Source organism: Fulvia fulva, chromosome 1, assembly GCF_020509005.1.
Source record: "Fulvia fulva chromosome 1, complete sequence".
NCBI lineage: Eukaryota > Fungi > Ascomycota > Dothideomycetes > Mycosphaerellales > Mycosphaerellaceae > Fulvia > Fulvia fulva.
Window position 1 is genome coordinate 7,644,668 of NC_063012.1, and position 26,175 is coordinate 7,670,842.

Consider the following 26,175-nt stretch of genomic DNA (forward strand, 5'->3'; position numbering starts at 1 on the left):
CGCAAGACATGTCTCGTTTTGATCAACTGATTGCCTTGCTAGGCGGCGAGCAGAATCTGCCAGAGAAGCTCCCAGAACCTGACCTTTCCACAGAGCCCGAGCCCGAACCAGAAGAAGAGGAGCAACCACCGCCCATTACAAGAGACCCGAACCTCAAGCCCCCGAGATACCCGCAGCCCCAGCCACAGAACAAGATCAAGCTAAATCCTGTTCCAGCGATGGAGTTCGAAGAGGACGTTCCGTTTGATGGGCGCAAGGGCGAGCCCGCGCCGCTCGGAGTCGAGTTTGCAACTTTCGGGGCAGTCGTCAGATACTGCTACAAGTACGCTCCAAGAGAGTACATGCAACCCATGGCGACAGCGTTCTTCGATGCTGACAAGATCTATCGCCGCGATTGGGACCTGTGAGTATTCACGTGAAGCGGAGTGACTGCCGCTCATTGACATGTGCTCAGGTATTACATAAACACCGAGGGGTGCGGACTTCTTACGTTCGTCACCGCCCCTCAACTTCAACTTCTTCTCGACGGCCTCAACGAAGGCTTTCCTGAGGCGAACCTCAGCATCACAGACGAAGATCGCAACGGTGGGCTTGTGATAGACTTCGAAGATCTGCCGACACGCTACCGACCGCACTGGCTCGGCAGGTGCACCTCGCGTCCACAATTCAATTCCTGGACACATCAACTTCAGCAAGAGGTCGCCATGACCCTGCCAGATGGAGAAGATCGCAGCCTCGAGGCCTTCAAGGCCAAGATGGAGCTGGCGTACCAAGCGGCCAGGAACAAGACCAAAGCCAGCAAACAACGAAAGCACCAGGAAGTTCTGCTCAAGCGACAGGACATGGTGAAGCAGGCACTGAGGGCAGAAGGCTACTTGGGGCTTCGCGCGAAGAACTACCCGGATGCGCAGTTGCCAGACCTTTCTGCCCTCAACCTCACCCCCCTCGATGTCACCAACCCGCCACCACATGCGTTCTACCGCGAGCCGATCTTTATATCTATCGACGTCGAAGCATGGGAGAAGCCTCCACGCCAGGTCACAGAGGTCGGTGTCGCAACTCTCGACACACGCGACTTGAAAGGCGTAGAACCAGGCAAGGCAGGCGAGAATTGGCACAGGTTCATCCGCGGTCGTCACTTCCGGGTGCTCGAGTACAAGCACCTGATCAACCACGAGTATGTACAAGGCTGTCCTGACGCTTTCGAGTTCGGCGACAGCGAATACGTTGACAAAGACAATACGGGAGCCGTACTATCCAGCTGCTTCCGCGAGCCATTCAGCAAGCGCGACACAGCGGCACCTTCCGATCCAGGAGCTCCACCAGAAACTCGCAACCTGATCATCGTGGGCCATGACCTGGGACAGGACATCAACTACTGTCATCAGGTCGGCTTCAGCGTGTTGAATCGAGGCAACATCATCGACACCGCAGACACGGCCACCATGTGGCGCACATTCACCAAGGACCCCAACCCACGATCCCTCGGAAGCATCATCAACCACTTCGACTTCACTGGCTGGCATCTCCACAATGCAGGCAATGACGCCGTCTACACTATGCAAGCCATGCTCGCGATTGCCGTCCAATCTGCCGTCGATCGTGGTGGCGAGGAGCAGAAGCTAGAGGAGGCGGTCAAGAAGCGCGAAGAGCAGGAGATTGAGAATGCAAAGGAGCGAGCACAGGAGTGTACAGAAGGCTGGGAGTATAGCTCGAGCGACGATGGAGGGGTCGCTGTGCCGCCGACCGAAGCTGACTTCGCACTACGAAGCAAGGCCAAGCCAACCGAGCCGCAGGTTCATGGTCCGCCACGCCCTGGTCTCTACACTTACCCGGCTGGCAACATCCTTGATGTCTAGGCGCCACCCCGGAGGGATCTACACGGTGGCGGTGTAAGATACTGGCTCTGAAGGGACACTTCAGGAGACATCATGACGATCTGAGGGAAAGTCTCGTTATTGGGAGGTTCTAAGATACTGTCTCTCCTACAACTGGAAGCGACCGCCGCGAGGCGAAATAGCCGAGCAAATTCATGGTCTCTTCTGCGATTACAAATGCATGAGAGCACGTAACATGATTGCCAACAACCCTACTTGCCCTCAGCTTTTTTCAACGTGCCCATGATCCCTTTCGCCCAAGAAAATTTACCTGCGTTCGTGCCGTAGCTACCCGCCGCCAGTGCTCCATCTTTGTTATACCAGCACCCGCCGTTGGCTGTGCGACCATATGTAGCTGTGTTCTGATTTCTGTAAAGATCGTCAGTACACCCAGCATCTACACACACGCAGTTTGCGTTGCCACTCACCTCTCAACCCCCTCCCTCCACGCTTTACACACCACCGGCGAATCAATCATGACATCCACCTCCTGGCTATGGAACCAACTCTGCGTACCCTGATTTCCAAACCCTTGTATCGCCACGCTCTCATCGACACTCATAAGCTTGATATGACAGCTACGCTGCTTGAAGCTATTATGAATCGGACCATCCTAATCCGCAGCAACGTAGAAGAACACCTTCAAAAGCGGCTTCTCGTCCTCTTCAAGCTCGGAATAAAGATGGTTCGCCGCCATTTCGTTCGTGCCCCCTTGTCCGGGCAAGAGCTCGCCACCATCGTTGTAGCCCAGGCAGACGTAGTATGTCACTTCAATACCTCTCTTGACGGCACTGATGAGCGCGGGAAGGAGAGGTTTGGCGTTGAGGTCGGGGGTTTGGATGAAAATTGTGCACTTAGCGTTGCGGACTAGACTGAGGAAAGCTTCGTTCTGGGGCACGAAGACGCTGTCGTTGTTCATTGCTGCGTACGGTTTTCGGGAGACCATAGCCATGGGTACGGGCTCGGTATCGGGGACTGGGATGAAGGGGAAGAAGTGGAGGCCGGAGTCCTTCTCGGGTGAGGTTGCTTTGACGGAGAGACCAGTGGGTTTATTCAAATACCGAGCGACAGCATCGCAGTGCTTCTCGCCGGCTGCAGGGTTGAGCACGGAGCGCATTCGCTCTATCTCGTTGGCAATGCTGTCGTCGTAGTGCGGGCTGTTCGGCATATGCTCTGGTAGGTCGTGGTGGCATGGCTGTTCCGGGAGTCGGAAGGATCCATCAGGTTCGAAGAGAGCTGTGAATGACTGCTCGGAGTACGTGGGTGGGCTGCTTTGTGCCGCTGAGGTGGTGCGGCAAGGAGCGGCCGGCTTAAGAGCATTGTGCCACGAAATCAAGAAAGTCTCCCATGGAGAGTCGACAATGGGTTCTTCAAGATGGGACATCATCTCAAGATTATCGTTGTCTTGAATGTTGTTGCTAGAGACTGTGGCAATCTGGCGATCCACAATCATGAACTTGCTTTGGAATGTGCCGAGAGGTGGGCGATGGAAGTTGACAATGGCGAGATCCACGTTCGGCATCTGCTCAGGAGGAGGCAAGCCTACACCAGAAGCCTGCCATCCCTTGGAGTCGACGTTTTGATGGTTGTCGAAGATCTGTCTGTCCTCAGCGCGTGCTCATGATTTAGAGTCAACCTGATCTCACCTGCTTCAAAGCTCCGCGGTCGAACATAATCTTGACAACAACCCTCTCGTTCCTAGCAGCTGTCCGTTTCGATAGCTCGATCAAGGCATCATTGACGAAAGTACTAGCACCAGACGTCTTCCAGAAGTTCGTTGCCAACAGAACTTCCTTCTTAGCCCGCACGATCAGGTTCGACATATGTCGCAGCTGATCATTCAGTGGAGCGATAATGGTCATCGGGACGAAGCCAGTCGTACCAATGAGAGGCGGTGAGACACAATCTGCCATGGGGTCATGGCGCAAGCATTGAAGCACATCATGGAGACCGTGGAGAAACAGTTCACTCGGGTTAGTGTTGCCAAAGTTGCCACAGCTTTTCGCCCACTCGAGATCATTTTTTGAAAATGTGCCCCTCGAATCTGGAGTCTTTGTGGTTATTGTCGTGAGGTGCTAGTCGCAGTCAGTCAGCACTGTCGACGTTCAGTTGCTTCTTCTGGCACCTACATGTGAGCCATACAGCTTCTCCGCAATGTCTCCTGGCGACTTTGATGGGTCTTTCGCGTATTCAGAGCTGACCGACAACGTTGAGTAGCATAGTTGCTCAATCTTGCTCCGGTCCACCATCGTGGAAGCTGCTCCTCGTCCACCTCGACCGAGATCTGCCGCTAGCCTGCAAAGTGGGTCGTCGGCTCTACGATAAGGTATAGTCTACCAAGCTTTCAAAGCCAAGAGTGCCAAGGACTGAGAGGTGAAGTAGTTGTTCGTAGCAAGGGCGTCGGGTACAACAGCTGCTCCGCAAAGGATAAGACATAATCTCGCAAGGGCATCTTCAGCATTCGAGAATTGTCGTTTTCCGATAGTGTGTAGGCTCGAATCTTAAGGACCTGAGTCGCTCACTGGTCCCTTGTCGTAGCCCGGCCAACCAATAGAAAAGCAGATTATGCCCTAGCAAAAGAGAACGTTATCAGCCGTATTCGAAGAGACTGTGAAACAGTCGGCGTGATGTCGAGCGCCTGCCGAAGTAGATAGAACGGTGCGCGCTACGAGCACTGCAATACCTTCGAGCCGTCTCACCTTCAATAGACTGGCAAAGGTGCCAGCACAACGTCTCTCAAATATCTTGGGCCAGCTTCTCAACCTCTGGCACCTTCTCAGTCAAGATCCTCAGGATTTCACGCCAGACTTTCTCCCGCAATGCCTCATTCTCCGGACCAACGAGTGCAGGTGCTGGCTCCCGTAGCCGGTCTTGCTGCCAGAACCTGCCATGGCCCTTTTCACCCAGTGCTATGGCCGAGATGTAGAGGCGTGCGCCAGCTTCCGCCGGTTTCAGGAGGATAGGTGTCAAGACCACCCTAGCTGCTCTCATATACCACTGAGTACTGTCTCGGGCGATCTCTGACCTGCAAGGACCTGGACAGACTGATATGATGAACACAGGCGGTGCATCACCATGGCTTGCTGCAAGCCGCTTTACCATACTGGCCAACGCGTACTGTAGGAAAAGCTTGGACATGCTGTATTGAAATAGCCCAGTGCGGTTCTTGACGTTGTAGACTTCCAGTGGAGACTCGGCCTCTCGAGCTGTTTCGCTCAAGCTGGCGTGTTGGTGGGTGCCCGAGCTCACGAGCAGCAGAACAGGAGTGTATTCTGGCGTCTTGCTTGCTCTTAACTTTGGGAGCAGCAGTAGGCTAAGCAAGGCTGTCGAGAGAGTGTTGATCTGAAGAGTACGGTCCCAGCCATAGCGACTCGGCTCGAAGTTGACGGCGATGCAAGCTGCATTAAGGACCACAACGTCAATGTGATCAAGCTCCTCATTGACTTTCTGCGCAAAGGCTCTGCTAGAAGTCAATTGATCCCGTACAGAAACGGAGGCTTCCTTCCGCGAACATACCTCAGACTACCATAATCCATCATATCAAGCAACCATACTTCCACAACTCCGTCTCTTCCCGCCCGCTCCTCGATTAGCTTCCTAGCAACTTCGCCTTTGGGGCTCGATCTCACCGCCAAAATCACCTTTTCGGCACCAAGTTGAACGAACTTCACGGCAGCTTCGAAGCCTATTCCACAATTCGAGCCTGTGACAATAACATTGCGACCCGTGAAGTCGGCCTTGACGTCCTCGGGATCGTGAAGCCTCTCGCCAATCGCGCGGAAAGCGGCCACGACTTGGTCCATGATGTAGAACTATTGTTGCTCGCGGGCTCATGCGAATGTGCCTCGCCACTGTGAGTTGCAGTCAGGAAGTACGTTTCCATCCTTTCTAGCAAGATGATTTTCTGCTCGTGAGATTGGGCTCCTACAAGCCGGAGATCGCGGTCAAGGTTCAGCGCGATGCTTGCCTGTTCATACCGGGGTGCCTACTACAGCGATAGAGATAGCGGTATTGCAGAATCTTGGAGGCCAAGCCAGCATCCATGCGACTCACAGCTCATGTCGTAGCGAGTGGTACGTAGTCTTACATCTGGAGAGAAGTCGAGCTGGAGGGTGCTATCCATGGATGTGAAGGAAGAGCTTGCGACACGAGAAACATTGAAGCAGATGGGCGTGATGGGGAGGAACGAGAAATTTGCACGGGACGCTTTTGCCAAGGATTCTATCGGAGGTGTGGTAGTCACTCTGGTTGAAGCAGTGGTGTTACAATCGTTCTCAAGGGGTAACTAATGCTACATAGGTGTCATGATAGTGTCATCACAGTCCAGCTGGAGAGGCTGACTGACTCCAGTGACGTTCGTTATATGGGTATCAAGAGAGAGCCAAAGAAAACTTGGACTTCAATATCCAAAACATGATGCCTTTTACCAAATGCAAGTATGCTCCATCATCATCGTCATCGTCAGTGATTCATTTAAAGACGTGTGTAGTCATTGCAGTCTCGTGAGATCTCAGGCCGGATTCCGCGCTCTCGAGCGAGTCCCGCGCTCGCGAATGGCCCGTTCTGCAGACGAACTACTGTCACCGCTCCATGTTCGAGACGGTGCTGGCCGTGTAGGCTTCAAAATGCCAGGGGGAGTTTCCATTTGCGGCGTGGTTTTCAGACTTGCAGGCGGCGACTCGGAGTGCTGCTAGTACTGCCCAGTCGACCCGTAAGCTTGAGGAGCATTGCCCATGGAGCTTCCATAGACATCAGTTCCGCCACTGGAAAGGCTAGCACCTGGTCCCGTGTTCGGCGCCATGCCTGGGTACCAGCTGCGGCGTCGATCATCGCCCATGCCATTACGAGCAGCGAAATTGTTCAGTGGATTGTTGATGCCGCCAGCAGATCCGTACCCAGAGTCGTATCCAGAAGGGCCAGACGGACCACTTCTAGACGGAATGGGACGTCCGTTCGCTTCATCGTCGTTCGTATAGTTCATACTTCGTTCCAGAGGCCGCCTGGAGCTGTGTCTTGAAGCGTCTTCGTCTTGGTCTCCAGCATACCGGTCCCGGTGGAGATTCGAAGCATACTGCGACGCGGGAATGCTACCAAGATCAACAGGTTCGCTACGAGCGAAATTGCTTCTCGGTGGAGGCGATCGTCGCTTTCCATAGATACCGTGATGCGGCTGCTGAGGACCACTTGGCATGCGACTCCTGCTGTTCTGGGAAGGGATGGCCATAGGATCCGTCGACCCGCCATTGCCATACATTGCCTGTTGTGATCCACCTGAGGTTTGCCTTGAGGATTGACCTCCCGAGTTGGTACTCGATAGCTCCGGTCGATACTTGCTGGTGACTGGACGGCTTGGCTCGCGAGATTTTTGGTTGCTGTCTCGGTCCACGTCACGTTCGCGAGCGTAATCGCTTTCGGGGCCATAGCGCTTGGCAGACCCTTCTTTGGCAAAATAAGGCTGTCGTTCCCGTTCGATGGGCATTGAGGGCGGGCTAGGGTCATCGTCATCGAAAGCGTTCGATTTGGGTGTCGACTGGGAGTATGGGTTCCTTTCACGCTCTCTGAACGCCGGCTGCTCAGGCTGTGCGGATGTCTGCGGAGGTGGAGGTGGCGGCATGGCAGATGCTCCTCTCTCGAGTCGAATCAGCGTTGGTTCATGGTTCATACTGGAGATCAGTCTTTGCTCAGCCTGCATGTTCGGATCGAGTGGTAAGAGCCTCCTGGACAACTCCTTTGGAAAGCGCTCTTTGCTATCATCCGCATTGGAGATGGGCATGTCTCTCACTGCTTGGGAGAGACGCTCGAACTCGGTGTCCGGATGTGCTTGTATCAGGCACGTCATGAAAAGCTCAAAGCCCATCGGTGTCAATGCAGGAACGACAGGTGCATCATGCACCTGCTGCTGGATCAGGTGATGTTGACACAAGAGCTTGCGATACATCGTCGAGATTGAGGTCCAGGACATTCTGCCACCAAAGATGACAAGCCATGGATAGTGTTCGCCGGTGACCTGGGTCTCCGTGAGGAAGCGCAACATCTTATGTGGAGGTATCACGAGGCTGCCTCTAGGCTCGTAGTCCTCAATGATGTGCTTCGCCAGCCCTCGAAGAAACTGGCCCAGCCGAACGGTGGGGTTGCCATTGTCGAAAAGAGGTTGCCAGATCTTCTCCAGGGTGGTGGGTACATCGTCTTCCTCTTCCTCCGCCACAGAGGCTGGCTTGACACGACTCTTAGCATAGCCGTCAAAGTATCCAGAATCCGAGTCTTTGCTGTCCTTGCGGAAAGACGCTGCCTCGGAGGTACTGCCCCTCCGCCGCCCAGGCTTGTTCTTCTTCAACTCCTCCGGCATGCCCTCTTGCATGGTCTTGGTCCTACGAAGGCCAGCCAGGACATCCGGTTGTGAGGCGCGTGGTGTAGTCTCCCTGTTACTCTGCGTGCTTTGCTGGCTTAGCATGCTCTCGGCACTTTCTCTGCTCTCCCTGCTATGTTCACTTCCTGCGGCGGACAGGGGTCGTTCTGGCGATGGCGATGGATGACGACCGCGCCCATCACGATGGATGCGAGGAGACGGCGGGGTCGATACGGGTGGAAATGACTCCGTTGAGCTCATCAGAGGAGAAAGGTGCAAAGGTGAACGTGCCGCTGACGCATTCGAGCTCGGTGATGCGCCGTACTGTGTGTACAGAGGAGGAACAGTCGGACTGGCACCTGGCCCACCAATGTTCGCTGCGGCAAGATTCTTGATGACTTGTTCGGTCACTTGCTCCGTGAGCTTCTTCACGAAGTCCTGGTCCATTTGGTTCGCCGAGGGCGCCTGGTCGAAGGCTGTGTTGACGGCATCTTTGATCGGTTGTGGCTGGTTGCCAGCTGCTGGCGGTTGTGAGAGTGTGTGCGACCGCGACGTATTCGGGTTGGGAGGTGGTGGTGGTTGTTGTTGTAGCTTGGGCGATTGTGGTATCGGACGTTGTGGGACGGATTGAGCTGCCGCGGAGATAGAACTAACGGGCTCTTGGAACGTTGCCGACCTGCTGGGGGAGCTGTTGCTGTTGCTGCCGCTGCTTCGCCTGTTGGACAAGTCGGCAGGCCTCACACGCACACGCGGCGATGGTGTAGCTCGGTCGCCCATGTCAAGGGTGTTGGCACTAGTGCAGCTGTGCTGAGCGCGAGTGTGGAGTATTGGTTGATTCTAGCGTATCACGCCAACGTCCACTGCAGGCGGCGCGTGGTCTGGGTCGAGTGGTCCAACGCAGTGCAGGTGGTTGCTGGCATCATCTGACTGGCGATTGTGGTAGGAGCAAGTCCTGCTTGCAAGTGAGAAGTCGGTATTTGGTGCGAGTAATAAGGGTTATAGGACGCGGACTCGGTCGGGTAGTTCAGGTTAGAGTAGTTGCAGCAGCAGACGGTGGGCGGGTCGAGGAGTTATGCTTTGGTCGTTGGCTCACATGCAGGTCCGTGGTGGGCGTGGTGAAGCTGCGGTGTTGGGGCCATGCACTTCGCGTGTGCTTTCGCAGGGTGGAAGTGATATCGTATCCGCTTGCCTGCATGTCCACAACATAAACAGCGGGTGGCCTCTAGGTGTACTAGGTGACGTACTGACAGCAGCTTCCCTGCAATGCTGACTGGGCAAAGCCTGTATGAGATGTTGTGCAGTCGCCTTCGCCACGTTCACGATTGGCACGACGACAGCATACACACAGCGATCTGCAAAGGCTTCTTCTGGATTCGGAGGCCGATGATGCAGCGTCCGAGCAGAGATTCAGTCTATATCGTTGCTGCGAAGGGTCTTCCTGAGCTTTGCGACAGAGCGGGTACAGACTCGATTGAAATCTTTGCAAATCATCGAGGATCCAGCGATGGCGCAGCGGCATTCGACCGATACCCATCGCTACCATCTTGCTTCACATTCGCTCCTGAGGTGCTGCGGCATGGTAGCGCTCTGCGTCGAGTCTCGACATCCCGGTCACTCCCAATTTATGAGACGCGAAACTGTGTTCGAGACGGAGTGATGACCGAAACTCTCTTGTCCCTTACCGGTCCTTCTACGCCCCGAGACATGAGATTTGCATCCTACATGTACCCATCGTCTCTGTGCATCGTCACCGGTCGGCATCGATATCTGCACGCCGTTTGGGCATTGCCAGTGATGAGACAGAGCGCGCGAGCTGTGCGGCTCTGCTGTAGTTTCCCCTCCCCGTGGTGGCGGTTCGCGGTACTTTTGTTAAGCCCTTCACTTGCCGGGCGAAGCTCGTGGTTGATGTGGCACTCCTAGGGGTCATCTGCTGGCATATGCCTGTTTCTTGCTCAGATCGTAGCAGCTGCACTTGACTCACGAGCATGGTGGTGATGCAGCGGAACATTCTCCCGTTCACAAGGATCCTCTGGTCGTGAGACGGTGGGTGATCCTCTCCGTCGTGGGCGAAGGCACGTCCACCAGAAGCGAGGCTTCCTTGGCGATGGCTTCCTGGTCGTGCCTCATACCACTTCAAGTGCTGCCCAAGTGTGCCCTCGGCCCAGGACTCTGGCAGTTTTGACTCACCGCATTGCCACCAAGTCGATCTTTCATGTGTATAGGCACAGACATGACTATGATCGATGCGCCTCGCCCATCACTACGATCACTTATGTCTGGACAACCTCGAGACAACATGGGCGGTTTTGCAGATAGACGGCCGCGGGCTTGACGGAGCCGTTGGTCATGGCCACATGAAACACGGTTGCAATGCTCTGATTGGCTGCTCGTCAGAGCCATGCTTGTGCTGTTTCATCGACGGCCGCTCAGGTCGAAGATCTCCAGCGGGACACTATTCATGGTCAATGGTCATTATTGGAATGCCTCAACGGCGAAGAGGAGCGAAGCGAAGCGAAGGTCGTCGCAGTATGTCTGTCTTCGCTGTGCATCTGTAGAGAATCATGATTTTGCAGTCACTGCGACCATCTCACCACAACCCACGAAACAACAGCGACGCTTCGCCGTGCACTTGCAACTTGGTGGCCCTGACGTGCATCGGAGGCTGCAGACTGCAGCTCATTGGACCGCGCGTAGAGTGAGGAGACAGGAGACAGCACCGCTGTTTCAGCTCTTCTCACGGCGATAGCGCAGGCGACGGCCTGTTCAAACCGACCTGAGCGACATCCCCTCCCTCTCGCCGTTTCGCCCAGCGCTACGCCGCTACGCGCCCGTCACAGCACCTTCGAGCGCTGACGTCTGGTGGCCGAGCGTGTGTGTGTGTGGGAGAGACATCGGTGGCAGCTGGAGACGTCGCGCAGTGGCAGTGACGCGGGAGTCGGAACCGCCATCAGCATCAGCAGCGGCATCAGCAGCGGCATCAGCAGCGGCATCAGCATCTGCAGACGAAACGCAGCAGAAGCAGGCGACTTGCTGATCGATCATGGGAACAAGCTGACCGGGCACACCCTCATTCACTACTGCTGTCTTTCTTTGTTACACCAGACAGACCCAGCCCAGCCCAGCCCAGGTCGCCGCGCCGTTCATTGTCTGCGTGCTATCTTGAGCACGCTCCTGCGCTGCACTTGCACGGTGCTGTGCTGCAGGCGGTGGGTGTGTGTAGACCATGACGGCGCTCGCCTCTCGCTCGCCATACCCGGCACCCACACTTTCGGGCAACACGTACCGCCAGCCGGCACCCACGAACGCCATGAACGGACACAACGTCTTCACGAGTCCGACAGATTCCGAATTCTCGGAATCATACACAGACGGGAGGGAGTCAGTGGTGGATTGGGATGAAGTGCGGGTGGCGGAATGGCTGAAGAGCATAAACTGCAGCCAATATGTCGAGATCTTCAGGAAGAACAACATCACCGGCGAGAACCTCATGGACATCGACCAGGCCACATTGAAGGAGATGGGGGTCAAGAAGATTGGAGATCGCGTGCGGATAGGCAGCCAAGCGAAAGTCTTCCGGAGCAATGTGTACAAGAGGACAAGCAAGCGGGTCGTCAATCGCGTAGGTGATTTAACTCGCATGGTTCTGACGTGAGAAGCTAACTGTGACTTCAGCATTCGCTTGCGATGCTCGACGGAAACGCACTCATCGGGAGCACCCAGGTCACTCCTCCATCCTCAGGCTCGCCGCGCCCACTCCATTCTGCACGATCAGGCACGACATCGCGGGCCGACAAGCGAATATCAAGACAGCTGAATGGCACTGACATGGCTTACGCCGCTCAGTTTGGCAGCAAGACTTCATCACGGCCGAGCTCACCCATGGTTGATCAGGAGAACCGAGCCACACGAACTCAACGACAAGGCGCTCCAAGTCCGTTGGAGGCATCGCGAAGTCAGAACAGTGCTGCATACTTGGCTCAGCCTCAGGCAGCGCGCTTTGCCGGGAAGCCAAACTCTGTGGAAACACCACAAACGGCAAGGTTCCATGTGAAGCAGTCGCCCTCGCTGGACAATCTTAATCCAGCAGTGAGTGGCCTACCAGCGGACAAGCCACTCATCCGGGTCATATATGAGAATGGTCGGTATTCTGTCATTAGCATCGAGGGCTTCCGAACCGCCGAAGATATTGTGCGAGTGACATTACGAAAAGGCGGCCTCAACGAGAATCACTCACGGTCCTATTGCTTTTACATTCTGGACGGCACGGATCCTAAGCCAGCATTCTGTCGTCGACTTGGCGAGGCCGAGCTAATCAAGCTATGCAACGACGGCGTACGCACCGAGCGAGGCAGATTGATACTGCGAAAGATCCACGCCGGCGAACCAGATGGCGAGCAGCTGCGCTCTGCAGCACGCATAGCGGAACAGCAGCAGCCTGAACCGCCGGCAATAGAAGTGCAACAGCCGATCAAATCAAAGAGCCATCTGAAGATAGAAAAACTGACTGGCGAACCCCTGGCCGCCGTGAGCTATCCAATGAGTCCGGCAAGTCGACAAGAGCGGAAGGAGTACTTCCAGACACAGTCCGATGGCATCCAAAGGAATGTGAGCACAGCGTCGACAGCGTCTGCGCGAGCGAGGAAGCTCAAAGACTTCTACGGTGCTCGACCGCCGACAGAGTTGATCACGCAAGACTTGCAGTCATACTTCCCGGAGGTCGCCAAAGATGATATGGACCGTACTGTACGGATGTCAATACGCAGAAGCAAGCGACTCAGCAGAGCAGTGCGGACGTTAAGTATGGCAAGCAACTTCAGTGTCGCCAGCAGCTTGAAGGATGCACCGCCATTACCCACAATCGCGGACTCTTGGTTACGCGAAGCCGGTATGCAGAAGAGCCAGCCTGGACTGCGGCCACTAAGCGTGGTGCGTCTTGGTCGAAGTGATTCGCATCGAGAATCAATCGCCAGCAGTGTGCTCGAACCACTGGACGAAGAGTCGCCACTTGAACCTAACAGGAAAAGCTATGTCTCCTTTGGTGGCGACAGTGGCTCTGACACGACCACGAGCAACCTTGCCATCACCGATCCAGAAGGTCAAACCGTGCTGCACTCGTATTTTGACGACACTGGAACCAGTCCGGCAGCGACCGAAGGGGGTAGCGACAGTCTCAATTCTCGGTTATCGCGCTTCATCGCCGAAGACGGAGACGAATTGGACGAAGAGCTCATGCAGCACCTGGAGAACGACTCTTGGGACAATCTCAAGTACATGAAGGGCGCCATGATCGGGCAAGGTTCCTTTGGCACAGTCTTCCTGGCGCTCCATGCAGTCACTGCGGAGCTCATGGCCGTCAAGCAGGTCGAGATGCCGTCGAACAGCGGCACTACCATGGATGCGAAGAAGAACAACATGATCGAAGCGCTAAAGCACGAGATCAGCTTGCTCAAGGACCTCAAACATGAAAACATTGTACAGTATCTCGGCTCGAACAGCGACGAGAAGAACCTAAACATTTTCTTGGAGTACGTCGCCGGTGGTTCTGTGGCGACTATGCTGGTCAACTACGGGTCGCTACCTGAAGGCCTGATAGCCAACTTCGTGCGCCAAATTCTTCAGGGTTTGAACTACCTACATTCGAAGGACATCATCCATCGCGACATCAAAGGAGCCAATATCTTGGTCGACAACAAGGGCACCGTCAAAATTTCCGACTTTGGTATTAGCAAACGGGTCGAGGCGTCTACGTTGCTCAATCCGCAACCAGGGCCAAGACGTGGTGGACCTCGGGTTTCTCTCCAGGGATCCGTCTTCTGGATGGCGCCCGAAGTCGTCCGTCAAACTGCTTACACCAAGAAGGCTGATATCTGGAGTTTAGGGTGCCTGATTGTGGAGATGTTCACAGGCAGCCATCCGCATCCGAACTGCACACAACTACAAGCCATCTTCAAGATTGGTGGGAGCGGCAGCAATGCGGACAACGCGCGCCCAGCTATGCCTGACCAGGCCAGTGAAGATGCTAAAGAGTTCTTGCGACGAACTTTCGAGATAGAGCACGAGAAGCGACCGAGCGCCGAGGAGCTCATCGGAAGCAATTTTGCACAAACAAAGGCGTAATGACTGCTGATATCCTTGGTATAGAGTGGGTAATTGCATTGCGATTGGGGCAAAGGGTTTGCAATGTGTCTGTCAAGGCCCGCACTACTGTTGACGTTGATGCATATAGCGGGTATGTAACACTGTGAAGATGGAATGGAAATGATGAAGGAAACGACCGGGGAATGGTAATGAAGACCAACCACCCCTCAATACGAACTACTTTTGCATGACAGCCACATTTGGCATCTCTCGTGTTGTCTTTGGCTTGAGATTGAGCAGATTGATGCTGAAGTCTTGGTGAAAGCCGCCTTCAAGGTCTGCCATCGGCAGTCTTGTAGCCTCATCCTAAAACCTGATGACACACTGACTCTTGGTCTTCGGCATTTCGGTGTCAAGAGAGACTCGCCCAGTGATATCCACATGGCCAAGATCCTTCGACCAAGTTGTGGCACCGCATGGCAGAAGATTGACAGGGTCTGGCCTGGCTCTTACTCGTGGCAACCAATATGGCGATCTCGTCGCTATTGCAGATGCGCCACCTCAAGTCCTACTGCACGTTAAGGCGCGTGGCTCATGGCTTGCGATATCGTGGAGCGATACGCGTTATTGGTGAAAGTATATGCTGGTTGTGCTCGATGAGGCCTCGACTTGCTGGGTGACGGTGGCGTTGTTGTAATCGAACGACCCTAAGAGGTCGTTTTACTCGCCGCCCCTACGAGAGTTATGAGGTGTGGTACACCGAGCGCGAGGTTGGCTACATCCCTTTGTTGTTGAGGGTCCTTTGCCCGTGCAAATGACACCCGGTAGACCGCGTCAGGATGAAGAGACCAGAACAGGCGCGGGGAATAAGGACTGGAGTAGGAGCAGTAGGGACGACAAGTCTCGAGGGACGCAAAAAGAGAACACTATCGTTGAACTCGTGCTGGGCATAATGTGGTCAATCAAGTCCATTTCTGAGCAGCTGACTGCAAAGCTCAACGTGACTACCTGTTGTTCCTTCTTCCAATGCGCCTCATTGACACCACGTCACACTGCCAAGCCATCATTTGTTGAGCAGTCGTTCGACGCGCTCGAAGAAGGTTGGGGTCTGTCTGCCGCCGGACAGGTTTGTTGCGTGCCTCATGTGCTGCATAAGATGACCTTCACGGAGCGTCTAGATCTCGTGGGCTGTCTGTGGGAACTCGAAGTTGACACCCTTGCCGGTCAGGCGCTTGTAGACCTCAGAGTAGGTGTCGAGGCGGTAGTCGACGCCACCACGCTCCTTCTCGTCGAGGACGACCTTGAGGATCTTGGCGCCGTCCTCCTTGGTGCGCAGACGCTTGCCGACAATCTCAACTGGGTAGACGAGATCGGCGAGGATGGCGTCGTGGACAGCGGTGAGAGTTCGGCTGCGTGGGCGCTTCTGGGTCTGCGAGGTGCGGCTGCGGTTGCTGCGCTTTGGGCGTGGCAGGATGCGGCGGGAAGCAACGATGAGCACGTGGCGGTCGGAGAACTTCTTCTCGAGCTCACGGGTCAAGCTGAGGATGATGTTAGGCTTTATCAATGTTGGGTGACCCGGTGGCTGTGTACTTACCGCTGCTGGGAACGGTGCCAGCCCTGGAGGAGAGGGACTGGGACGAAGATGACAATCGCCTTGCGACCGTGGCCGACCTCGATCTGTAAGAGTCCTGGTGTCAGCGCAAAGCTGCCCAGTGCCCACCGCCTCTTCGTTTGTATGTGTGTATCGAGGTATATTGTCCATGTGTCCTCATATTCCACCTCTTGTGCGTCCAATGGCAGTGCCAATGCGCTGGATCTTTCTCTGGATTTCTTCTTTCACGTGCATTCTACGACGATCAGCTTACCTCACGGGCAGAGACGAACTGCAGTGGCCTGAGGGCGGCCTTCATGTCTGGGATGTTGGTCTCGAGCTCATAGAGAGCGGTTGCGATGTTGGTCTCGATCTCATTTGGCTTAGCCCGCGATGGCGAGTTTGGCGCGATCTTGTTGAGTGCTTGCTGAGACATGCTGGGCGAGTTGTCCTTGACTTGACGTTGACGGCGAGAGGAAGAAGTGCAGCGTGCCTGGCCAGAGGAACGAGAAGGCAAGCGGTCGTTCTTTCCGCCAGCCAAAAGTTCGGTGGCCTTGGCACGCAAGCGAGCTGCGAGACGGCGCGTTCCGTGCATGCCTTAGAAGTTAGGCGACGACAGAGCTTCCAGGGTGGGTGGGCGAAACACGACTTTCCTTCCACGCGTTGACAACAACATCACTGGACACGGTGAAACATTCATGTTGTTGGACAAGTCATACTATCATTCGTCATACTACATTCTGTCATTGCCATCGTAACGAATCGCTCGTTCCTTCTGCCCTCTCGCTAGTTCCTTCACTCACACCCGCCGATGCTGACTGCACATCCCTCACAACTGGGAGCCGTCTGAGCGTTGAAGCTGCATCTTGTTAGCCTCGCTCCGTGCGCAGAAGTCATCCCAACATACCATTCTGGTCCAGTCAATGAGCCGCAGTCCACAACACACGCCTGCCACAGAGGAAGACAAAGGTCCGGCTGGCACTGGCTTTCCACCTGGCGTACTTGGATGCCCTCCTCGAATGGAGAGGCTAATGACGTGACCTCGACCTGAACATGGTCTCTTTGATGGCTTGGAAGTGCTGCTGGAGCGGCCAGGACTGACGCAAACAGGGACAGGACGGCTATCGTGGTATGCATAATGGATGTCTGATGGGTGTATATTGAGAATTGCTCGATGCGGATGCGCGGTGATGAAGTGCTTGAGAAGAGCGAGAGTCTCCTGGCGATTCAGCTTCCTTTATGCTACGGTCAAGTCAGTCCTAGAGACGATGATGACTCTGGCCTGGAACACTCACAATCAAGGCTACGCCAATTCTCACTTCGGTACACCAGAGAATCTTGGTTCGGCGTATACCTGATGTTTTGCAGATATTGTTTGCTTCAATTTGGTACTTCTGGACCCAGAGAAGCGTACACAGGTCGGGAAATGATAAGCGTAGGTTGACGAAGGCGCGGTCGACAATGGCAAGAGTATGCAAGATATGACCTGCCCACAGCTACAGTGATACATATACAAAGCCATACTGACAACACGTCTTGAATGACCCGTCTGGACGGCGTCGTCGCAGCAACAGCATCTCAACGTACGTGCCCTGGTGGATTGTTCATCTCTGGTATAGTCCGGTAGCACGATCACGCAGGAGGTCGAGACGTGGTGGCACAGGACGCTTCGCCGTACATGATCAGGTCGGACAAGCGACTTCGGGGTGCATAAGGTACGACGCGAGGTACGGTCAGGTGCAGCACCCTGGTTTTGACATCTGCAACAAGCAGTCATCCGTCAACACGCGGACTGTGTACCAGATCACAACAAGAACTTGTTCTGGCCGTTATGCAAGACGCCGATCAACGCGACAATGGTTGATTGTAAACAGCACAATACCGCTGCCATTCCGATACAAAGGCTCAGCAAAGGCCTGCCATACTACGAATCCAAGAAGCTACCAATAGCCTTCATCAGATCTTCAGTCTCTTGAAGCATAACGGAGTGACTGGATAGCTTGAGATGTACGTGCTTCACCTTGCACTTCGGCTCTTCGAACCACAGTGAGTGTAGGTCCTTGGAGGCTAGGTCAAACTCGGCAGTCACTACCAGCAAACCTCCCGGACACGTCTTTTCTGTGATCTCTCGGATTCGATTTTCCAATCCAGGCACACTCATGATCGATCCTTTCCTGCAGACAATGTATCAACACTTCAGTACTCGAGCACGAGTCGAACACAACTCACATGGTGAAAGCCGAGCTCCCGGCCATTGGCTTGTACACGGTCTTCTCCTCCGCCAAGCCTAAAAGACAGGCCATCAATTCTCGGGGCCACGGTTTGACTCGGCAGCCATGGAGTGTGTACGCGTACTGCATTGCAGCTTGTCCTTCGGTACTGTCGAAGCTGTCGGCTGCTTCACATCGGTCGATCACATCCTGCACCTCCTTCCGGCATCGCCTTCCGCATTCTGGCCGACACAGGTTCCATGAGCTTCAGGCTCGGAGGCGAATTGCAAATGATAAGTTTGCGCAAACCTGACGGCTGTGTCCGGATTGCGAAGTTGCCGCATAAACAGCCGCCCCAGGAGTGCCCTAGCAAGTCAAATTGATCTATGTGCAGGTGCTTGATCATCGCTGCCAGCTCTTCCACAAACATTTCTACAGTCCAGAGGCTCTCGTTCCCGGCTTGGTCCTTGAAGCGCGACGACTGACCGCAGCCGATCTGGTCGTACATGACCACCGGGATGTCGTAATCCTCCGATATCAAGGCGAACGGCAGCATTCAATCGTGGACCATGTCCGGACCACCATGAATCACAAGAAGGGGCGTCTTCCCCGATGCAAGATCTCCCCATACTGAGTATGCCGTCTCGCCACTCAAGGACGAATCAGGACCAGGGCCTTTATAAGAGAAGGGCATTCGACCGGTGAAAGTAGATACCGGACATGGTCGTAATTGTCCAGGAGGAGGGTTGGGGATGTGAGGGATGTGGTCGGTGATGGCCATTGTGGTAAGCTGAACTTTTCAATTCCCTCTTCGCAGTCTCCTTTCTTATGCCTCAAGAGAAGCCACCATTTCTGTTGTGTGGAAATCATAAGCTACGAATGGTGCTATCGAAAGACGGATGGTGTGCGTAGATGTGTTGCTGACTTCAGCAGAGGCAAGCGACACAGGCACCATAACGCATCACGCCAAGTGATGTCTTCAGCTGGCGCTCCTTCGCATCCTGCTCGGGCTCACGCTTCAGCTCGCGCTACTAGGTCAGCCACATCTCAAGTGCCCTCAACACATTCTGGATCCGAAATCGAAACTCAATCATGCAGGATCCAACATCATTCACAAAGCTTTTGTGCATTGTGCTGCATAGCGATTGTCCAGCGGGGCCAAGGTCAACCCGCGCTGAGCCACATTGCGCTGCACTTGTATGTACCTCCTATGTTCATACCATTACTGAAGAAGCACTCGCTAATCAATCACATGTACCATGCTTTTAGTTGCGTTGCGCAAGTCGAATGGCGTCTCGTTGGTCTCGTCTCATCAAGTTCGCATCTCGTTCGTAGCCAGGCATCACAGCCTACTGCAGTCCAGAGCGGAGGCAGTGAACATGCTTTCCACTCGCCGATTTCACCTCCTCCTCCTCGGCATCCTTCTTGTCGACCATCTCCTGCCAAACAGAAGGGTGTTAGCTATACTCGAGGACCACGTGGTAATGTCTTAGCGGATGGTGCCAGTCATGTCTGAGACAGACGATCCCATCTACCCTTCTGTGCTTACCCAATCGTCGTCGGACTCGGTCTCTTCCTATTTTCTCTGTCATCAGCATGTGCCTCTACTCCTCATCTCTTGAAAACATAAGACTTACCTTCATCGACATGACCCCGTAGTTACCGCCGAGTTTGACTCCGGCCTCCTTCGGGTACAGTCCCTTCTTCCAGGCATCCAGAGCCGACTGGTGAAAGGCGTCGAGCATGCCTGCGTCGATGGCGTTGGGCTGGTGGGAGGTTTGCAAGGTCCAGTAGCGGCCGTCTTTGACTTGCTTGCCGGTCTTGGGGATCTTGCAGTTGGCGCGGATGTGCATCTCGAGGCCGGTGATCGAGGAGACGGCGGAGTGGGAGGCATCGCCGCATGGGACCGCGTTGATGTTGATGTTGGGAGACATGTTGCGAGTGTGTTCGAGGAATCTGGTGGTATGCGGTGGATGTATTGTGAGTGTGGTGGTGTGGAAGTGGTGGTTATTCTGTCTGCGAGTGCAATGGGTGTGGATGGCAAGAATTTATGGAGGAAGTTGAGGTTTTGCGAGCGAGTAAATCGAGGCAAGCGTGGCGATGATGCGCACGTGAATATCGACAGTATGCACGGCCGACTGTAAGCGATTCACTGGTCGAACCCACAATGGCGAAGCAGGCTCCGAGGAAATGGATGCAACAGAAACGCGAGGAGATTTTGCGCTTCAACGTATACACGAAGTCGAGAACGTGTTGGCTATACAGTGGCTGGCTTTGTCACGTTGCGGAGGTTAGTATGTCCTTAGCAGCGTGCCACGATGTTGACCAAACGCTTTCAAGTACTTCTGACGTGGAAAAGAGGATTTCACGTAGATGGGACATCACGACACAGCGCACAAGAGATCGAGACTGGTATGCAAACGCTGCTTCCACGATCTATGGACTAATCGACATTCCTAATCCCCATCTTGATCGACGCCCCAAGGGGATCGAGATGCGGCGAAGGCGGAAGAGATGCCAGCGCCAGGTCCACTCTATGCGCACTACGACCCTTGCCTGAAGCAACGCTACGAAGCGTCCCAGCGCTCATCGTACATTCTCGTTGTAGGATGCCCCATAATACAATGCTTAAAGCATACCCAGAGCCACGAACCTGCAGAGCTTTCTGAAGAAGCCCTTGGTCTTTTCGGCAGCTTTCATGTGGCCGAATGAACCACCGCACTCAACGACTTCGTACTCCTTGGACTCCTGAGAATGTCTGACCTTGGGCGCGTCGCGCTCCTCGAGAACGACGAAGCCTTCGTCTGAGACCTCGGCCCTCTTGGTGACAGGAGTGGCGAACTGCTCGGCCCAAGAATTGTTAGTAAATCCCTCAGGTACAACTCCGCGCACTGATTGCGTACCTTCTCGACAGCCCGATACTTCTGAGTCTTGCTGGCGACCTCCACCTTGCCGTCGAGCAACTCCTCGCTGATGATGGCACCGTTCTCCCCACCCTGAAAGGCGTCAGCTACTCGCAGTACGATCGCTTTGTACAAGTTCGTCTACCTTCTCAACAGTCTCGGACTCCTCGATAGCGTCATCGTGTGTGACTTCGCCAATGTCTTCTGGCTCGAAATTACAAAGCTTCTCGCTAGCTGCACTTTTCTGATGGGCTATGAGCTGACCTGGTATCGATACCTTGCGCGCTGTACACATACCTTCTTGACAGCCTGGGTATTCTCTCCCCCACAAGTCGTCTCCTCCTTCGTGTTGCTCGTCTCCTCTCTCATACTCTGCCAGATTCTCAGGCCGACGCGGTTGACTTCCTCAACCTTCTCGGCTGGAACCCCGTCGCGGTGGCGGGTGGTATACACGTATTTTCCCTCCATAATGCGGCCTGACCGCTTCTGTGGTAGAACGCACCCACGTCGAACGAAGGACTGCGCGTCTTGCGGAAGATAATCGTGGTTCCTATCGCCGCAGGAGAGGTCGTTGATCGACGGATGATTGGCTTTGAAGCCTTCAAATGCGTGACCAGGTACCATCTTGGTGATTTGGTCTGTTTCCGTAGTGGTATGGGAAGATTGCTTCGTCCCTTTTGTGTTGGGAAGTAAGAATTGAAGTGGTGGGGGAGCAGAGTAGTATGGTAAAGTAATACGCAAAGAAGTGGAGGGTCAGATCTCGGTTCGGCAAGTCCGCTACATGCAATCAAATCTGCCATTCACTGACATGGCCAAAGAAGCTTCTGACACTGAGTGACAGGTCAGGCAATGGTTCTTGCTCACTGCGAGTACTATCAATACATCCGTAGGGCAGATATACAGGGCGTTCGATGTTATTCGATAGAGGATACGCGACGGAACCGATAGAAGCACATACTGCCTTGTGTCTTGCTATCGGCATTTACCGGTAGCTACTCTTTTGCAGATAACACGGGTCGTACGCGCACATGGAACACGAAAGGTGGAAGTACATGTACTGGATTTTTGGACAAAATCTTTGATTGTAGCACATACAATGAGCCATGAAAGCCTTCCGTAACCACGTGAAAGTGGTCTCTTGTTCGATATGCGACCAGCGATCACGAGAGTACTCATATGCGTTGGGTGACTGGGAGGCATCTCGTGGCGCTTTCTGAGACCAATGGCACAGGCACACAGGTCCACGCTAGTCCAATCGGTGCATCGGCCATTCATTCATCATAGCTAAAATGTCCAGTGCTCCCCATGCCCGTCAGCGTGCCATGTCATCGTCAGCAAAAGCGTTCTCGTCGATGAGAGGTCCACACTCGCCACTAAAGCGTACCACCAGTCAACGCGCTGACGAACTTGCGAAGAAGTCCCTTCTTCTTGTTGTGCACGTCCTGCTCGGATTGCCCTCCACCCTCAACGATCTCGAAGTCGTCCTCTTCGTCGCTCTCTCCGCCGTCCTTACACTCGTCCTTGCACATTGCCATGCGGTCATCTTCGTCCTGCAATCTGTCAGCTTTTGGTATTGGAGCTTAAGCGCGCGGTCCACTTACCTTCTTGACACCGGCACGCTCGTTACGGGTGGCGACCACCTCATCGGCCTGCTTCTCGGCATTGTCCTCGAGGTCATCACGCTCAGCAGCGGTGTGCTCGAGGCGATCATCCATCGCGATCTCCTTCTGGATCATCTCCTTGCTAGCTTCTGCATTGGTGGCGGTCTGCTCGAAGGCGGTCTGCTTGAAGGCATCGTCCTTGGTAATAGCCTGACTAGTGAATCCCTCTGCAACGTTCTCCTTCTCGGCTTCTTCCTTTGCGGTTCCATTCTCGGCGACCTTCGCATCCTCCTTGGCGAGCATGTCCTGCTCATGCGACAACTCCCAGAAGCGCAACCCGTCGCATTCACCTCGTCAACCTTCTGCTGTGGCACGCCACTGCGGTGCTGGAAGGTGCGGATGAAAGTTCCGTTGACGTAGCGACCGACGCTCTTCTGTGGCAAGCAACAGCCACGGCGGATGAAGGCCTGGGCCTCCTCTGGGATGACGTTGTGGCTCGAGTCACCACAGAGCTCGTTGTTGATCCAGGCTGGATTAGCCTGGTAACCGGGGAGCACGTATGTTAGAGGCATCGTGGTTGTTGGTTGTTGAAAATGGGTCCAGGTACGGGATGTTTGTGGTGGTGGTCAAAAGTTGCGCGAAGTGACTGTTGAAGATGTAAGAAGGTGAGAAAGAACTGTAAGATGAGAGTCTTGACGCAGCGGGTGGCGGGATCGCGGCATGTGCCGCAAATTTCATTCACCGACGTGCCCAAGAGGCGCTCTCAGCCAGTCATCGAACGTAGTCGATTCACTGATGACGACACATTCCTGTGTATAGAGTGTATAGAAAGGGACGTTGCAACCAAGACCGACTGCAAGCATATCGCTTCATTAAGTACCCATACATCACAGGGCTGTTTGCCAATGCTTTGTGCTTAGCGCAATCAATCAAGAGACGCAGCTGACATGGTATCCGATCTGCAACTGTATCAGAACAGTCTCGTCAGAAGAAGAGATGTGTGTTCGTGGCGAAGCTGGTCGTGCTGTACACAAGACAGAAGGCCAGCATCACAGCGTGTCAAGATGGACAATCGCTATGCACCTTAGGTCATGGCGTGGACCGTTTGGGTCCGTCCGGGCCTCAGTCTTGTGCTCGGGGCATCAGTATGGCATCTTGTTGGTCTTGTGATTGATCACGTGTGTGCTTCTATGTCCGCTGCTCATGAGGTCGACCTGGAGTCTAGTGCGGCCTAGGATTTTGGAATGAGAACTCAGGGCTGACCGAGACCAGACAGCCGTGTTATGAACGATCCATTAGCGCAAATGTACACCAACAGTCGAGCTGGCCTGGGTCGTATTAGCACATTTGCTACGCCAAAGTCGAACAACGATTCACGTCGCCGTGTGTGAAGCCTGATGAAACGCTTGGAGACAGAGTCTTCTAATCTTCTAATCTTCGATCTTCTTCGCGATATGATAATCACACTGCGTTGATGGTATCTTTATGCCGTAGCGACAAGCCAACGATGATCAGGTCTAACAGTCGCACGTCGAATGATCGCCACATAAATCTCCGTCGCTGGCTGATGCGCAGGCCTGAAGATGTCCACATTGGCAGGAAACGTGTGGTGGATCAGCCAGTTGGGACTGCAAGTTTGTGCTGCGACTTCAGCTTCCATAGAGTGGTCATAAATGATCTTATCAACAATGTAGATCGGGGAGGACGGACGGAGCTGGTACCAACCACCTGTCGGCGTGCTGGGCCAAAGGTACGAGATTGGCGTCATCGGCTCTGCTGCGATGGCTGTGTGAGCTGCCGCAGGTGCGCTTAGGTGTGCCAAGTTGCTGAATGCTGTTGACGACTGTTGAGTTTGCGCCAGACTCATGGGTAGCCTTGCACTGTCAGATTGACGCGCAACGGAGCTCGTACCGTGACCGATGTTGAACTGATCTGCCATATTTGGAAGAGCTGCTCTCAGCGCGTAAAAGGCCTGACTAGGAAGCATGAGATGCAACACCGCCATCAAATAATGCATCGCAGACGGTCTGCAGCAAACAACGTTGAATCCAGCGATTTCTGCTCACAACAAGATCGATCGACCGCATCATCGTGCGGCTGTGTAACACGATATCCTTACGCGTCTTTCTCTTGTCCTTGTCTTCTTTGTAACGCTTGGCCTATGGTGAGAGTCAGACAAGCTGGGATGGGATCACGAGCCAGGTCTCGGATCAACGTCGATCCTCGTTCGGCTGAAGCCACGGGTTATCAGGATGCGGAATGAAACGGACCCATGCTCGAGATGCTGGACATAGAAGAGCAGCCACGCAGCTTCTGTCGCTGTTGAAGTTGTCAGTCAACGACATTCCTGCACATCGACAGAATCTTGCAGTTTCGCGCACCTCTTTGCAAAGCCATAGCTCGCAGCTCCTGGACCAAAAGAAGCAAGATCAAACAAGAAGCGTCATAACGCAAGATGCGCTCTTCAATCACGTCCCTCGCGGTCCTCGCCACCTCTCTCTTCAGCTCCTCTGCGGTGGCCACGCTTTACTTCAACGCCACCTTGAGCGCAGACAATACGATCAGCGTCCACTCATGGGACGACTCCAACAACAACGGTGGCCAGAACCCCGAAGACATCGTCTGCAAGGGCGACAACTTGCAGCCTACCGCTCAAGATCCCGTCACATGGACTGTCGACTGCACGTCTCTAGACAACGCCAAGTCCGACACTGTCTTTGACGTCTTCCTCAACCCAGACAACAAACGCTTCATCGATGTCATCTACCGCTACTCCAACCCAAACGCGCAGGGTCTGAACGAAGTCGGCGGTGGCGAGAACCCAGATGAGTTCTACTTCAACTTCCGTGTGGGAAGTGTGGATGGCAAGTTCTTCAAGTCGCGGGAGTTTGGGGCTCAGCAGGATATCTTGAACTTGGTGAAGCCGGAGAGCCTGAAGAATCCTTGTGATAGCTTGGACACGTGCTAGATGTTTGTGTAGAAGGTGGAAGGTGGAGCATTGGGCAATCAGCATGTCCAGGAAATAGTATCCACACTTACAGACGAAACCATGGAGTATCATGGGGTCCGGCTAGAGTAAGCACATAGTGTATACATCACGGCCGACCAGGAATTGATCTCCACAGTGCCTCGACGGCTCACCTGCACTTCCTTGACATGCGCTCCTATGGTTGCATACAGTATTGCTCTTGCCTCTCGTGCCAACGATCTCCATTGCAAGGTCGTCGCGTTCACTCTGACTTGAGCTGGAATTTGGGATGATGGACTAACATACGTGTAGCCACTGGCTCTCATCACGCTTTGAGTCCGAGGTGCGGCGTGATTTCCCATGGCATGTCGATGGGAAAGAGCTTCATGTGCCCGCAGTACGCTATACCGCTTTGGATCGTACCTGCAGATGGCCATCTCGAAGCTTCGATTTCGAAAGACTTCTGGCGCGAGGCGGCTGAGAGCTTTGGCCGTTTGCTCTTGCCTGGCAACGTATTTCTCGCCAGCACTCTTTCCTCACCTGCAATCGTCCATCCCACCTCACACACTTGACATTGCACTCGAGATACCCGACCACAGGT

General features: G+C 54.3%; 14 protein-coding genes across 14 annotated transcripts; 4 read left to right on the forward strand and 10 right to left on the reverse strand.

Moving 5' to 3' along the window:
• Nucleotides 1–218: 218 nt before the first annotated feature.
• CLAFUR5_01448 (uncharacterized protein) lies at nt 219–1,859 on the forward strand (the record flags this gene model as incomplete). The annotated part of the gene is made up of 2 exons (XM_047900596.1): nt 219–403; nt 455–1,859. The coding sequence occupies 2 exons, from the start codon at nt 219–221 to the stop codon at nt 1,857–1,859; spliced, it is 1,590 nt and encodes a 529-aa protein (XP_047755109.1).
• Nucleotides 1,860–2,089: 230 nt separating this feature from the next.
• On the reverse strand, nt 2,090–2,439 carry CLAFUR5_01449 (uncharacterized protein; the record flags this gene model as incomplete). The annotated part of the gene is made up of 2 exons (XM_047900597.1): nt 2,090–2,246; nt 2,306–2,439. The coding sequence occupies 2 exons, from the start codon at nt 2,437–2,439 to the stop codon at nt 2,090–2,092; spliced, it is 291 nt and encodes a 96-aa protein (XP_047755108.1).
• Nucleotides 2,440–2,490: 51 nt separating this feature from the next.
• On the reverse strand, nt 2,491–4,126 carry CLAFUR5_01450 (uncharacterized protein; the record flags this gene model as incomplete). The annotated part of the gene is made up of 3 exons (XM_047900598.1): nt 2,491–3,474; nt 3,524–3,952; nt 4,007–4,126. 3 exons carry the CDS (start codon nt 4,124–4,126, stop codon nt 2,491–2,493), a joined length of 1,533 nt encoding a protein of 510 aa, XP_047755376.1.
• A 487-nt stretch (nt 4,127–4,613) lies between these two features.
• CLAFUR5_01451 (Short-chain dehydrogenase/reductase phmF) lies at nt 4,614–5,680 on the reverse strand (the record flags this gene model as incomplete). Its single annotated transcript, XM_047900599.1, has 2 exons — nt 4,614–5,337; nt 5,394–5,680. 2 exons carry the CDS (start codon nt 5,678–5,680, stop codon nt 4,614–4,616), a joined length of 1,011 nt encoding a protein of 336 aa, XP_047755379.1.
• A 318-nt stretch (nt 5,681–5,998) lies between these two features.
• CLAFUR5_01452 (uncharacterized protein) lies at nt 5,999–6,294 on the forward strand (the record flags this gene model as incomplete). Its single annotated transcript, XM_047900600.1, has 2 exons — nt 5,999–6,158; nt 6,200–6,294. 2 exons carry the CDS (start codon nt 5,999–6,001, stop codon nt 6,292–6,294), a joined length of 255 nt encoding a protein of 84 aa, XP_047755368.1.
• A 273-nt stretch (nt 6,295–6,567) lies between these two features.
• CLAFUR5_01453 (uncharacterized protein) lies at nt 6,568–9,000 on the reverse strand (the record flags this gene model as incomplete). Its single annotated transcript, XM_047900601.1, has 1 exon — nt 6,568–9,000. The coding sequence occupies one exon, from the start codon at nt 8,998–9,000 to the stop codon at nt 6,568–6,570; it is 2,433 nt and encodes an 810-aa protein (XP_047755370.1).
• Nucleotides 9,001–11,446: 2,446 nt separating this feature from the next.
• Nucleotides 11,447–14,340, forward strand: CLAFUR5_01454 (Mitogen-activated protein kinase kinae kinase MST11; the record flags this gene model as incomplete). Its single annotated transcript, XM_047900602.1, has 2 exons — nt 11,447–11,842; nt 11,896–14,340. The coding sequence occupies 2 exons, from the start codon at nt 11,447–11,449 to the stop codon at nt 14,338–14,340; spliced, it is 2,841 nt and encodes a 946-aa protein (XP_047755382.1).
• Nucleotides 14,341–15,475: 1,135 nt separating this feature from the next.
• CLAFUR5_01455 (40S ribosomal protein S7) lies at nt 15,476–16,328 on the reverse strand (the record flags this gene model as incomplete). The annotated part of the gene is made up of 3 exons (XM_047900603.1): nt 15,476–15,839; nt 15,896–15,978; nt 16,167–16,328. 3 exons carry the CDS (start codon nt 16,326–16,328, stop codon nt 15,476–15,478), a joined length of 609 nt encoding a protein of 202 aa, XP_047755383.1.
• A 1,488-nt stretch (nt 16,329–17,816) lies between these two features.
• CLAFUR5_01456 (L-amino acid amidase) lies at nt 17,817–18,883 on the reverse strand (the record flags this gene model as incomplete). Its single annotated transcript, XM_047900604.1, has 4 exons — nt 17,817–18,066; nt 18,122–18,321; nt 18,356–18,631; nt 18,671–18,883. The coding sequence occupies 4 exons, from the start codon at nt 18,881–18,883 to the stop codon at nt 17,817–17,819; spliced, it is 939 nt and encodes a 312-aa protein (XP_047755380.1).
• A 568-nt stretch (nt 18,884–19,451) lies between these two features.
• CLAFUR5_01457 (uncharacterized protein) lies at nt 19,452–20,036 on the reverse strand (the record flags this gene model as incomplete). Its single annotated transcript, XM_047900605.1, has 3 exons — nt 19,452–19,541; nt 19,652–19,678; nt 19,740–20,036. The coding sequence occupies 3 exons, from the start codon at nt 20,034–20,036 to the stop codon at nt 19,452–19,454; spliced, it is 414 nt and encodes a 137-aa protein (XP_047755381.1).
• A 694-nt stretch (nt 20,037–20,730) lies between these two features.
• CLAFUR5_01458 (uncharacterized protein) lies at nt 20,731–21,629 on the reverse strand (the record flags this gene model as incomplete). The annotated part of the gene is made up of 4 exons (XM_047900606.1): nt 20,731–20,946; nt 21,006–21,098; nt 21,151–21,249; nt 21,303–21,629. 4 exons carry the CDS (start codon nt 21,627–21,629, stop codon nt 20,731–20,733), a joined length of 735 nt encoding a protein of 244 aa, XP_047756311.1.
• Nucleotides 21,630–22,378: 749 nt separating this feature from the next.
• CLAFUR5_01459 (uncharacterized protein) lies at nt 22,379–23,178 on the reverse strand (the record flags this gene model as incomplete). The annotated part of the gene is made up of 3 exons (XM_047900607.1): nt 22,379–22,555; nt 22,607–22,912; nt 22,957–23,178. The coding sequence occupies 3 exons, from the start codon at nt 23,176–23,178 to the stop codon at nt 22,379–22,381; spliced, it is 705 nt and encodes a 234-aa protein (XP_047756312.1).
• A 911-nt stretch (nt 23,179–24,089) lies between these two features.
• CLAFUR5_01460 (uncharacterized protein) lies at nt 24,090–24,545 on the reverse strand (the record flags this gene model as incomplete). The annotated part of the gene is made up of 1 exon (XM_047900608.1): nt 24,090–24,545. The coding sequence occupies one exon, from the start codon at nt 24,543–24,545 to the stop codon at nt 24,090–24,092; it is 456 nt and encodes a 151-aa protein (XP_047755207.1).
• Nucleotides 24,546–25,061: 516 nt separating this feature from the next.
• On the forward strand, nt 25,062–25,574 carry CLAFUR5_01461 (Ecp52; the record flags this gene model as incomplete). Its single annotated transcript, XM_047900609.1, has 1 exon — nt 25,062–25,574. The coding sequence occupies one exon, from the start codon at nt 25,062–25,064 to the stop codon at nt 25,572–25,574; it is 513 nt and encodes a 170-aa protein (XP_047755206.1).
• Between the last annotated feature and the right edge of the window lie 601 nt (nt 25,575–26,175).